The 13,017-nt window shown below is 48.2% G+C and overlaps 1 protein-coding gene across 3 annotated transcripts in view; it reads left to right on the top strand.

Moving 5' to 3' along the window:
- The window catches only part of col12a1a (collagen, type XII, alpha 1a), a 152,836-nt gene that overhangs the window by 83,374 nt on the left and 56,445 nt on the right, over positions 1-13,017 (top strand). For all 3 annotated transcript variants that reach the window (XM_007906341.2, XM_007906339.2, XM_007906340.2), the window contains 7 exons: positions 5,937-6,089; positions 6,577-6,651; positions 7,041-7,180; positions 8,884-9,007; positions 9,755-9,898; positions 11,574-11,738; positions 12,632-12,670. In XM_007906341.2, the coding sequence (XP_007904532.2) occupies positions 5,937-6,089; positions 6,577-6,651; positions 7,041-7,180; positions 8,884-9,007; positions 9,755-9,898; positions 11,574-11,738; positions 12,632-12,670 (840 nt within the window). The remainder of the gene's footprint in view (positions 1-5,936; positions 6,090-6,576; positions 6,652-7,040; positions 7,181-8,883; positions 9,008-9,754; positions 9,899-11,573; positions 11,739-12,631; positions 12,671-13,017) is intronic.

Here is a 13,017-nt window from a genome sequence, read left to right as displayed (position 1 = left end):
CTATCAAATAATCTTTAAACTCTTCTTTGATTTGTGGGGAAGCGGAATTTTTTAAAAGAATTATGTTATAGTAATCCATGTATTTAGTCTGACACCTTATCTGACCAGAAGGACATCTCAAAGCACTTTATTGCATTTTACTGTAAAGTGTGTGTTTTTTTGTGAAATTCTATCCGGGCTCTATTCGTTCCCTGCCTGCTTGCCTGTTTGTCTCTCTCTTTTGCCTGCCTGCCTGCCTGCCTGTCTTTCTGCCACTCTTTCCCTGTTTCACTTGCTGTCTCTCTCCATTTCCGCCTCTCTCTCTCTCTCTCTCTCTCTGTCTTTGTCTCAAACTCTCTCAAGTTCTTTTGCTCTCTGTCTGTCTCCCTCTCCCTCTCACTCTCTGTCTGTCTCTCACTCTCTTGCTCATGCTCCGTGCCACTCTCTGCTTCACTCTCTATCTGTCTGTCTCTCTCTGTCTCGCACTCTCTCTCAATCAATCTCTGACGCTCTCTGTTTCACTCTCTGTCGCTATCTCTCTGCTTTACTCTCTCTCTCTCAGGTTCTCTCTGCCACTCTTTGAGTTGCTGTCTGAACGTCTTTCTGTCTCTCTTACTGAGTTTCACTTTCTGTCGCTTCATGTCTTTCTGTTTTTCTCTCTCTGAGTAACTCTAATGCGCTTTCCCGACCCATGCCAGCCCATCTCTCTCTCTCTCTCAGCGTGCTAAATCAGAGGATGAAGCGGAGAGGATCTCGCTGGCTAAGACCAGATAGAATTCAGGTCCTCAGGCAATTAACTTAAAAAAAAGATGAAAACAGATCTAAGCGTGTTGATAGATTTTTTTTCTTGTTGTGGCTTTGGAATGTTTACAGCCATGTTGGGTTCCCATCTGGTCTTCATTGACAGCACAACCTCCTGCATCTTAATAACAGGAAACTGAAGTGTGCGCCCAAGTTTCCTCTCCATACTAAATATTGCCTTTCATTACTTGCCAACCACATCGCCAGTATTATCCCTCTTTATTCTGAAATAAAGGAAGAGAAATGCACCACGGAACGAGAGGTCAGTTCAGCCTGTTCCACCTCCTACGCCCAACAACCCCCCCCCCCCCCCCACTCCACCCCCCGCCACTGCACTGACTTTTGCTCCTCTGAGAAGCCATTCGCCCTACTTTTGGGTTGGCGTTCCGTGACAGTCTCCAGTCCAGTTCCTGAGCCAGGCAGGTCCACAGTATTCCAGAGCATTCCAGTAATCCAGAGCGCAGCGCAGACAGCCTGGCTCATTGCAGGAGCTGGAAGAGCAGACCAGCATTGCAGTGTTACACTGCTCTTTCCCCAGTGTTACAGCAATCGCCCTTACTGGGAGCTAACGTTCCCACAAACTACTTACCAAGAGGCGAGAGCGAGAGCGAGAGCGAGTGTGTTCAGAGAATCGCAGAGCTAACAAGTACGAGGTTTCCTCATGGAAGTACTGACATTTTAATATGTTGTTGAACTCGTCTTGAACCTGTATCTTACATTTTTTTCTCATTGGTTCCGAGGCATAAGTATAAGGCATAGGTAATAATAATCCTTGTATTTGATATAGCGCCTTATCATGTCTTTGAGCCATCTCAAAGTGCTTCACAGATTATACTGTAAAGTGAATTGACTTTGTATTTTGTGGGAGAAAAGTGGCCGCCAATAGCACACAGCAGTGTCCCCAAACAGTCGTGGAGTTAGTGACCAAATTATTTTTTTTTGCTAAACAAAATGAAGTGTTTAGGTAGCTAGCAATAGATATCTAATAGGGAGTTTGGGAGGAACTTCTTCATGTTAGTGTGTGACATCGAATTATATGGTATAGAAACGGGCCATTTGACCCAACTAGTCTGTACAGTAAATTCTGTGAAGCGCTTTGAGACGTCTCGAAGATGTGATGAGGCACTATATCAAATGTAAGGATGATTGTTGTTGTTATTATTATTCTGTGAAGCGCTTTGAGACATCTCGAACATGTGAGAAGGCAAATGCAAGAATTATTATTATAATTACATTGATACTTTTTCGCTTCAACCTCAGCTGCTGGCATTCATTGTAGGTCGGAGGGGTGTTTCTGTCCCCAGCAGGATTTTAGTTCTTCTTGTAACTTGTTTTCTCGTCAAATGGCTATAATCTCCGCAGGGCTGTAAGGTTAGCGAGCACCCACCCTACTCAACCCACCATGAACGGTCTGGCTTTCAGCTCAAGACTTTCTGGAACTCCATCCAACTCTCTCTCTCTCTCACCTCATTCAAGGTCCATCTCAATACCTACCTCTTTGACTGTGACTGCGGTCATCTTTCCCCCCCCCCCCACCCCCAACCCCCCCACTTCCCCCTTCCCACCCCCTCAGCTCCTACCCGTAACTAAGCTGGGATTGTTGAGCACCTTGGATCATCCTGACATGAAGGCACTGTGTAAATGTAAATTTGCACTGTTCTGTTTCACCCCGTCCCACAATGTTCCAACATGCAAAGAGCCCATTTGGCCCATCCAGTTTGGACTGACATTGTTTTCTCCACAGGAGTCTAATCCTGCTCCCATTCTCCTCTAAACCCTTTGTGAAGAACTCTATCAGGACACCCTGAAACCTTCTCCCCTCTGGCAAAGTGGGGATGGGAGACCTTAATTTCAAAGTGGGGGAATGAGATTGACTCAGGGATGATGGTTTATGCGGATGTGTGTGTGTGTGTGTGTGTGGTGTAACAATAAGTAATAATAATCCTTGCATTTGATATACAGCCTCATCACATCTTCGAGACTTCTCAAAGCGCTTCACAGCACATACTATAAAGTGTAGCGACTGTGTATTTTGTGGGCGAAACCCGGCAGCCAATTGCCCACAGCCACGTCCCACAAACAGTCGTGGATTGACCGAATTATTATTATGATTGTTATTTTTTTGGAATGATGTGTGCGCGGTGGGAGGGGAGGGGGTGTAGTTTGTGCCCTTGCTGTAACGCGATCCTCTGTTAATCAGCGTACGGCACAAGCTTTGCCCCAATCCACAGTGGGACAAAGTCAGCAAATCCTTTGCCTCACTCGCTGAAGCCAATGTAAACTTGTCCAGAGTCCAGCACAGCTCTGGCTCTTCGCTGCCTGGCATGCTCACCTGGCCAACGCTCCACTATTTGTTTTCATCATTTAAATGACATTATATCATTACTTCAGCATAAAGCATTCCTTTCAGTTGTGGAAACTGCTTACTACTGTTTCAAAGAATGTTTCTTCAACCAGCCCCCCCTCCGCGCTCTCTCCCTGTCCCTCGTCTCTGAGCAATGCTGGGATCCGTGCCTTTTTGTCAATACACATTAAACATGTGTGGGTTTTTTCCGAGCTAATCAAAAGGGGCCATCAATCTTCATTTTGCGTCTCAATCTGGCTCTCTCTCTCTTGCTCTCACTCTTTTTCTGCCTCTCGCTCTCTCGGTCTCGCTCTCTTTCTCCCATTTTTTTTACTCTTCCCCACTCGCTATCTCTCCTGCTATCTCTCTTGCTCGTGCACTCTTTTTTCTCTCGCTCTCGCTATTTTTCTCGCTTGCTCTTTTTTTGATCTCGCTCTCTCTTTTGCTCTCTCTCTCTTACTTGTTTCATCTCTCTCTTTGTCTCTCTCTCTCACGCTCACTCTCTTTCACCCTCTCCCTCTGTCGCTCTCTCTCTTTTGCTCTCTTTCATTCTCTCTCTCTCTTACTCTCTTTCTCTCTTACTCTCATTCTGCCAATTCCCCTATGTGTTGAAAAGAATGAGGGGATTTGATAAGGTGAGCAAGGAGCAGTTATTTCCACTGGTCAGTAAGTGGATAGGTAACTGGATACAGACACATTCACACACAGACATAAACGCACACACAGATGCAGATACACACACACACACAGACCCATGCACACATACCCAGATAAAGACCCAGATATAGACACACAGATACAAACACTGATACACAGAGACCATACAGACACACATACAAAACAATTTCTGTTTACATGGCACCACTCATGCAGTATAGCGTCTCAGAGCACTTGACAGTGACAGTACCATAGACATGTATACACAGACAGATATATACACATATCCGTACACTGAAACTCACGCACAGAACACAGATATACACACACACGTGTATGATAACAATAATCCTTATCATCTTTCCCAGTTACCCTTCCATTAAGCAGTGGAAATACCTACACGTTGTTCACTTTAACAAACCCGCTTGACATTTTGAATGCAAGAGAGAAATAGTAGCCAGAGAGGGGGCAAAAGATAGAGAGCGAGTAGTAGTGAGAGATAACGAAAGAGGAGACACATTGGAGCAGGAGCTAGAGAGCGTGGGAGAGCACGAGAGAGAGAGAAAGAGCGCAAGAGAGAGCAAGCAGGAGCATGAGAGAGCGCGGGAGAGAAACACAACGAAGATTAATGTCTTCTTTAACTGGTTTGGAAAAGCCACACATGTTTAATGTAAAAAAAGTTTTTCCCTTTATCTGAGGTTAAGGCTCCACTGCTACCTAATCAGAATCCCTGAAGTGCAGGCCTGAGCCTTGGCACTGAGGGATGTTATTTCACCATATGTTTGGTGGAGTGGGGGGGGAGAGGGGTTGGCTCCAGTCTAGAGTTGTCCTGCAATTGAGAATGACACTGGGGTGTTGTGTGAGGCGAAGGAGGGGAGGTCGGGGGTGGGAATTGGGTTGCAGAGAGATTCTTTGTGGGTGAGGGGAGGGGGCATTTAACTTTTAACTCAGCTCGGCTCAGTTGGTTGCCTTCTCCCCAAATGGGTCAGAAACTCATGCATTCGCACCCCCACCTTATGGACTGTGAGGTCACTGATGGCCTCCAGCGCCGTTTTGGGTGGAATGGGGGGGAAAGAGGGAGGGAGGGAGGGAGGGAGAGAGGGGCTGGGAGTTTGCTGCAATGTTGTAGGTGCCGTCCTTCAGCTTAGACGTAAAACCGAGCTCCCATCTGCCTGGATCAGATGGACACGTTAAAGACCCTGTTGGAAAAGAGAGGGATGTCTCTCTCTCTCTCTACTGGCGTCCTGATCGATAATTCCCTGGATTAATTAGTGGTCGCTCACTCCTCAGCTGTTTGGGGAACTTTGCTGTGTGCAAACTGGCTGCCAGATTGTGCCAACAAATGCACAGTCACTACACTTTATAGTAGAATTACATAGAAAGTGACATTTGGCTCAATTGTTCCATGTTGGTGTTTATACTTAACATGTGTCGCCAGTCCTATCCCCTTCTTCCTCATGTATGTGGAACGACACATGAAACTCTTTGAGACCCTTTGACATGATAAGCAATAAAGCTATAGAAATGCGCGCTCAGATCCAGGGATGTTATAATAACAATCCTGCATTTCATATAGCGCCTTAATCGCATCGTTGAGACGTCTCAAAGCGCTTCACAGAAGATAATAATGTAAAGCAAATTAACTGTATATTTTGTGGGCAAAATGCAGCAGCCAATTGCTCACAGCAGTGTTCCACAGACAGTCGTGGATTGAGTGACCAATTTTTTTTTCTTGAGCAATTATCGCACACGGAAAGCGATCCGCCAATCGACTAACAACCAGGCTCCTACTTACTGCGAGGTCAACAGAGTGTGTGTGGAGTAAAGAGACTTGCCTAAGGTTTCACATCACCCAGGAATCAAATCTGGGTCCCATGGCTCGCGAGATGAGTGTGTTAACCACTATACTACGGGACTCCAGGTTGCACTCGGGGCACACTGAGTGTGGAGTCTGTACTGTAGAGTGGCTGGGGCACTGACACTCATTTAAAAAGCAGCTCAATGTTGTTACGGGAGGAATGCGGGCTGTGTGCTCTGCAGGGATGAGATCAAATGGGCTGCTGTAGTACGGCCTTCATCACCCTAACATCTCTCTTGTGATCTTGTGCTCCCTGTCCTTACTGATGACTTTTCTTTTCTTTCCTCCCGTGCGCAGCTCAGCACAGCGGCCGACAGGAGGTCACTGTCAACGGGGCCGACTCCAGTTACTGCTTCTACGGCCTTTCACCCAACGCTAAGTACGATGCGATGGTGTACACACAGCTTCCCAACCTGGAGGGACCGGGAGTCAACGTGCAGGAGCAAACAAGTGAGTAACGATAGCGGGGCGATGAGGGCGAGCGATCAGTTACTGAACCCAATAAAAACATAAGAAACGTACGGCCCCAAAAAAATAAAAAGACCGAGGTCCATCTGATTCACCTTCCATCTTCCTGGCAGTCGAATGCACCTACGTCTCGAACTTCCTATGTACCATATCTCATCATGTTACTTCCTAAAAGAAAACCCGATGGTGTGAGGGAGACAGACTAACATCAGCACAGATACATTTCAGTGACATCAGTGGAGATAAATAAAGTCTGCCTTTATTTGGAAACCTGTTTTTGAAGATCTGGGCGAAACCAGCTCCGAAATTAAGGGTGGATTTGGAAAATTTTCCACTATTCTTAAAGTTGAAGACAAAAGGGTCTCCCAGGTTAAGATTCGGTGGAGATTTTGCCGTGTGTTTTCTGCTCTGCGCTGAGAGCAATTTTTGGAGTCCTGTTGATTCACCGCTTTGTTTCTCTTCTTGGCAGTGATCCGCCCGACCGTAGCCCCAACCGAACCGCCACCTCCTCCACCGCCAGCAACCATCCCCCCGGCACATGACGGTAAGGCACTGGAGCTCTCTACTCTAATCCCATTCCCCTGCTCTCTCTCCCCATCATGTCTGAGCTGGTGCTCGCTCCCCCACTGGAGCTCTCTACTCTAACCTGCCCAGCTCTGCTTGCCTTCACCCACTGGAACTCACTTCTGCTCTTTCCCCCATTGTATCTGTGGTGATGCTCATTCCCCCTGGAGCTCTCTAATCCCATTCCCGCTGCTCTTTCCCCAATGTGTCGGTGCTGACACTCGCTCCCAACTGTTTAAAATTATTGGTCCTTCAACTCTCTTTGCTTCTTTCCTCCCTCCAGTCCTCCTTTGCTCCTTTGCCCCGCTGCCCTTTCCTCTCCTCCTTTATTCCTTTCCCTGCGTTGACCTTGAACCTCTTCTCTTTCAGTGTGCAAGGGTGCGAAGGCAGATCTGGTATTTTTGATTGACAGCTCGTGGAGTATCGGGGATGATAACTTCCTGAAGGTTGTGCAGTTTGTCTTCACCACAATTGGTGCCCTGGACAATATCAGCCCAGCGGGAATGCAGGTCAATAACACACGGACACTCTGCTCGTAAACAACCACCGCGCTTTGTGAAGTGGGGCGAGTATTGGGGGGAGAAGGGGCTACGCAATGTGACTGGACACAGAACGTCATTGGGATATAGAATGCGCTGCCAAAATAATGGTTGAAGCAGAATTATTTCAAAAAAAATCACATCCTTCGGATGTAACGTTAAACCATCTCAGGGGCTCTCATCTGTACTTTGACGAGGGCTCTGATGTTTTTCTATTATGGAGCTTCTACAACAACAATTTGTAGCAGGGTAGCATCCCAGAGAACTTGACAATGGCGGAGCACGACACTGAGCCGGTGGGAGCGGGAGGTAACCGTAGCTACGGTCAAATGGGAAGGTCTTCAGACATGACCTGAAGATAGAGAAGGAAGGGGAAAGGCGGAGGAATAGAGGAACAACAACAACAAAATTACATTTATAGAGCGACTTTCACGTCGGGCGGACGTCCCAAAGTGCTGAACAGTCAGGGGTCGGGGCCCGAGCATGGGGGAGGGGTGGTGTAGGGGTGAGGGAAGGCAGAGAGGTGGGAGGGAGACCAAAGGCTCGGTCGAAGAAAAGGGTCTTGAGACCGGTCTTGAAGGAGGTAAGGGAGGAAGCGAGGCGAAGGGACCGTGGGATGGAGTTCCAGAGTGTGGGGGCAGAGAGGTTGAAAGCCCGGCCACCGATGGTCGGACGGGAGACATGGAGCAGGCCGGAGCTCGATGAACGGAGAGAGCGGGCAGGTTGGTAGGGAGGCAGCAGGTCAGAGAGGTAGGAGGGGACAAGGCCATGGATGGCCTTAAAGGTGAACTCGATCCTCTGGGGGATGGGGAGCCAGTGGAGTCGGACGAGGGTGGGAGTGATGGGGTCACGGAGCCTGGTGTGTGAGAGTACACGAGCTGCAGAGTTTTGGATGATCTGCAGCTTGTGAAGGGAAAAGTTGGGAAGGCCAATGAAGAGGGAGTCCCTATAATCGAGCCTTGATGTGACGAATGTGTGGGTGAGGGTTTGGGCAGCCTGAGGGGTGAGGCAGTGGGGGAGTCTGGCAATATTGCAGAGGTGGTGGTAGGCAGTGCTGGTCATGGCGCAGATGTGGGGGAGAAAGGACAGTTCAGGGTCAAACAAGACACCCAGAGTCCTGACTGGCTTAGTGAGGTTGAGTGTGCAGCCGTGGAGGCTGATGCTACCAGCGCTCGAGCCTATCAGGAGGGCCTCGGTCTTGCTGATGTTGGAAGAACGTTCCAGAGGTTTCAGGGCATAGTGGCTAAAAGCACAGCTGCCAAAGGTGGAACGGAGAGCACAAGGGACATGCAGAAGGTCGGAGCTGCATCTAGAACTGCACACAGTAACTCCAAAGCACAGTCTGTCTGTCCAGGTGGACATTGAAGATCCTGTTGCACTATTCGAAAAGAGAAGGGAATTTCTCTCCCAGTATCATGGCCAACAATCCCTCAACTACAATTGGTTGCACATTCCATGACTGCTTGTGGAATATTGCTGGAGCAAATTGGCCGCCACTTTCAATAATAAAGTATTATATCAAATGCAAGGAATATTACTATTGCTATTGAGGCACATTCTCAAAATGTACCCTTTTACCACACTCAGGTTCCCACACACAGCACTGTGAAGTGCTTTGAGATGTCCTCCCGCCATGAAAGGCATGTCTAAATGTAAATTGCATTGTGTTGTAGATTTCCTTCGTTCAATTCAGCGACGAAGCAAAGTCAGAGTTCAAACTGAACACTTATGCCGACAAAGGACATGTCCTGTCTGCCCTGCAAATGGTCCGCTACAAAGGCGGGAACACAAAGACAGGTACGGAGTGGTGTACAGTGGCACTGTGGGGGGTGGGGTGGGGGATGAGGAGCTTGGAGCCAAAGATGGCCGTGGGTGATGTGCTTCATGTGAGACGTCAAATCAGGGTCCTGACTGCTTGTTTTTGGACGTTAAAGATCACTCGGTTGATGTTGATGTTAATATAAATGATGCATTTTTGGTCGATTTGACAATATCGCATGGGACATTATTACAACTAATATGTAATATGGTAGTTATCACATCTAGTAGTCCTGTAGTGTGTTGGTTAGAGCACCCGCCTCACATGCGAGAGGACCTGGGTTCAATTCCTGGGCCAGTGCGAAACTTTGGGCATATTTCCTTACTCCACGCGACCCTGTTTACGTAGCAGTAAGTAGGAACCTGGTTGTTAGCCAATTTGCAGATCGCTTTTCCGGACGTAACAATTCCTTCAAAATTTAATTAAATGAAAATAATAATTTGGTCGCTTAATCCACCACTGTTTGTGGGACACTGTTGTGCACGATTGGCTGCTGCATTTCGCCCACAAAATACACGGTAAATTCACTTTACAGTACATTCTGCGAAGCACTGGGAGATGTCTAGAAGTCGTGATAAGCCGCTATGTCAAACGCAAGGATTATTATTAACTTGGATTATCAGTCAATGTGATAATTAGCACATGGGGCATTGTTGGTCGATGTGACAGTTGTCACATGCTGTGTTTGCCGACGCTGATAATTCTCTCTCCTTGCACAACCCAAGGTCGAGCTCTGAAGTTTCTATATGACGAGGTCTTCATTCATTCGAGGGGCATGAGGAAGTCCGTGCCCAAGGTGCTGGTGGTTGTGACTGATGGACGCTCTCAGGATGAGGTCAAACAGCCAGCCCTGGCATTGCAGGAGGCCGGTGAGCAGACACTTTCACATGCACCCGTTCTGCAGGTCAAGAGTGCTCGCGGTCAGGGCTGCAAGTGGCAATTTCTGCACGGATACCATTGAGGCATTTCTTTATGTGGACGGGGAGTCGATGCTTTTTTTGGTCATCTGGGTGTCTGACATGTGGAAACCCATCAACAACAACTTGCACTTATATAGCGCCCTCCGAGCGCTTAACGGTGGCGGAGCCTGACTCCGAGCCAGTGTGAGAGGGGGGAGGTGGCCGTTAGCACCGTCGAACAGGAAAGTTTTCAGGTGGGACTCGAAAGAGGGGGCAAGGCGGAGGGATTGAGGGAGAGTGTTCCAAAGTTTCGGGGGGGTAGTGGCTGAAAGTGCGACCTCCGATGGTGGGGCGGAGGGTGCAAGGGACGAGCAGGAGGCCGGTGCCAGTCGAGCGGAGGCACCGGGTGGTGGATTGGGGAGTGAGGAAGTCGGAGAGGTAGGGAGGTGCCAGGGAGTGAAGACACAAGTGCGAGGATCTTGAAGTCAATTTGTTCGGTGATGGGGAGCCAGTGGAGCCTGGGCAGAGTCGATGAGATGTGGGTACGGAGTTTGGGTCCGGGTCAGTATGTAGGCGGCAGAGTTTTGAATGAGATGATCTTGTGAATGGTGGAGCCGGGGAGACCGGCGAGGAATGCATTGGAGTACTCCAAGAGGGAGGTGACAAACACTTGCAAGGGGGTTTCGGCTGCATTTGGGGTAAGTTACGGTCGGAGGCGGGCAATGTGGCAGAGGTGGAAGAAGGCGGTCCTGGTCAGGGACTGGATGTGGGGGAGGAAGGACAGCTGGGGGTCGAACCGGATGCCTAGGTTGCGCACCGGTTTGGTGAGTCTCATGGAGAGCCCAGTGAGGTTGAGGAGTTTAGATCTGCAGGAGTGAAGACTTGTCCACATTCATATTCATATTCAGCTGCAGGAAGTTTGCACTCATCCAACTGATAGAACATCGGGGGACCTGGAGTTGGTTCTGGAGGAGACAACTGCAGTTTACAGTGTATTTGTAGTTGGGATGGCTGACGTGGACTTCACAGAGCTGATGAACAACACCGTTGCTTAAGAGTCTCCAAACCAAACTGAGAATCCCATGCATCCCACTTACACACAGAAATTCCAGCGATAGATTGTAGGAATGGAATGCGCACTCTCTCTCTCCCTGGAGGGATGCATCCTGCTTACCTAATTATGGAGAGCATTAGGCGCAGGTTAGTGAGAGCCAAGTTCTTGGGGACCCCAGCGTATGAATTGAGGAAACTGTTGGAGCTACGGGGAAGGGTGGTTGAGACCAGAAAGAGTGGTTGAGGCCAGGACATTGATCTTATTGGGTTGTATAAGATGCTAACTGTGATTGAGACAGCAAAACCCAGAACAAAAATTAGAGCTACACCAAGACGGCTGGACAAGTGGGTACAGGGTTGGGGTGATTTCAGGACAGATACCAGGAAGATTTTTCTTTATTCAGAGGGGAAATCACACCTGGAACAGGGTCGCAGGAAGGGTGGTTGAGGCCAGGACAATGGGGCTCATTTAAAAGGCAGCTTGATGCTGTGATGCGAGGAAGGGCGAGGCGGGATTGGGCAAATGACCAGACGAGCGTAATTCCAGCTGACGAGCGAGTTTAAAATGCCTCTCTTTCTCCCGTTTCCGCAGGTTACAGTGTGTTCGTGGTTGGGGTGGCTGACGTGGACTTCACAGAGTTGAGGAACATCGCGAGCAAACCCAGTGACAAGCATTTATTCGTGGTGGACGATTTTGACGCTTTTGCTAAGATCGAAGACCAACTCATCACGTTTCTGTGTGAAACCGCCTCCTCTAGTAATAAATCCCAATACGATTTACACAGACACAAAGCGGCGGTTATATCGGAGGATGTCTCAAAGCGCTTCACAGAGCTCGCTGGGGGTAGGGGTGGGAGGGGAAAGGTGACCGAAAGTGCGGGCAAAGATGAATGCTTTGAGACTTGCCTTGAATGAGGAAAGGGAGGGAGGGAGCGAGTTATTCTGTGAAGCGCTTTGAGACGTCGAGAAGACGTGAAAAGCGCTGTATCAAATGCAAGGATTATTATTATTACCTGCGAATCCAATTGTGAATTAGTAATTAATCAGGTTGCGGGATGCACGTCACAAAGAGCTTCACAGATTTTGCTGTAAAGTGCAATGACTGTGTTTTTTAGGCAAACGCAGCAGCCATTTTGCACACAGCAACGTCCCACAAAACAGCCATAATAGATTGACCAAGGCAGATGTTAACAGTCCCATAGACGCTACTTGAAAAGAGAAGCGAGTTTCTGTCCCTCTGTGACCTGGCCCAACAACCCCCAGATAGAATCGATTACTCACCTCATGGCTGTTTGTGAGGCGTTCCCGTGTGCAAGTTTGATTGCCATGTTCGTTTGCAGAATTCAGTCACTACACTTTACAGTATGTCATCTTGTGAAGCCCTTTGTGACATTCTCCTGAATCAAATGCAAGGATTGTATTATATTTTAATAGTAATTAGAGTGAAACACTTTCAGATGCTTCAACGTGATCAAGTGCTATCGTTATTTTTGTTATAAATTCAGCGCTTCCAATTATATTTCAAATTCTCTCGCACTTTGAGACGTCTCGGAGGCTTGATAAGGCGCTCTAGCAAATGCAAGGATTATTATTACATTACTATTCTTATTACAGTATTAATATTGATGTCTGTTCTCCATCATTCTGCAGCTTGCCCCCTGATTTACATCAACGGGTTCACAACGCCAGGTAAGAGAGCCTATCTCGGCCCTTGTTTATTCCCGAAGACCTTGGCAGTCCTCTCGCCTCGAACACATGCTTTCAATAAAAGCAGGTGGAAAGCTGCCCGGCTCCATAATGGAATTTCCATTGTGGCTCGGGAGCTAGAATATGCAGGGGTAATACTCCCTCCTATTGTCGTTTTGATATATATTTCTTTGAAAACAATATAGTTATTAATTGATCCCTTGGAGGCTTCCGACGGAGCGAGTTGGCCTGTGCGGGCCTTCAGTGGCCTCAGAGGCGCTGAAATTCCACCCGCTCTTAGGCTGCGAGGCTGTTTCCGTCTGTAAAATTTACAGTGGCGTGAGACTGTG

This window comes from Callorhinchus milii, unplaced genomic scaffold, assembly GCF_018977255.1.
Source record: "Callorhinchus milii isolate IMCB2004 unplaced genomic scaffold, IMCB_Cmil_1.0 Scaffold3, whole genome shotgun sequence".
NCBI classification, from domain to species: Eukaryota; Metazoa; Chordata; class Chondrichthyes; order Chimaeriformes; family Callorhinchidae; genus Callorhinchus; species Callorhinchus milii.
Note: the sequence above shows the minus strand (reverse complement) of the source record. Positions and strands in the feature narration are given on the sequence as shown.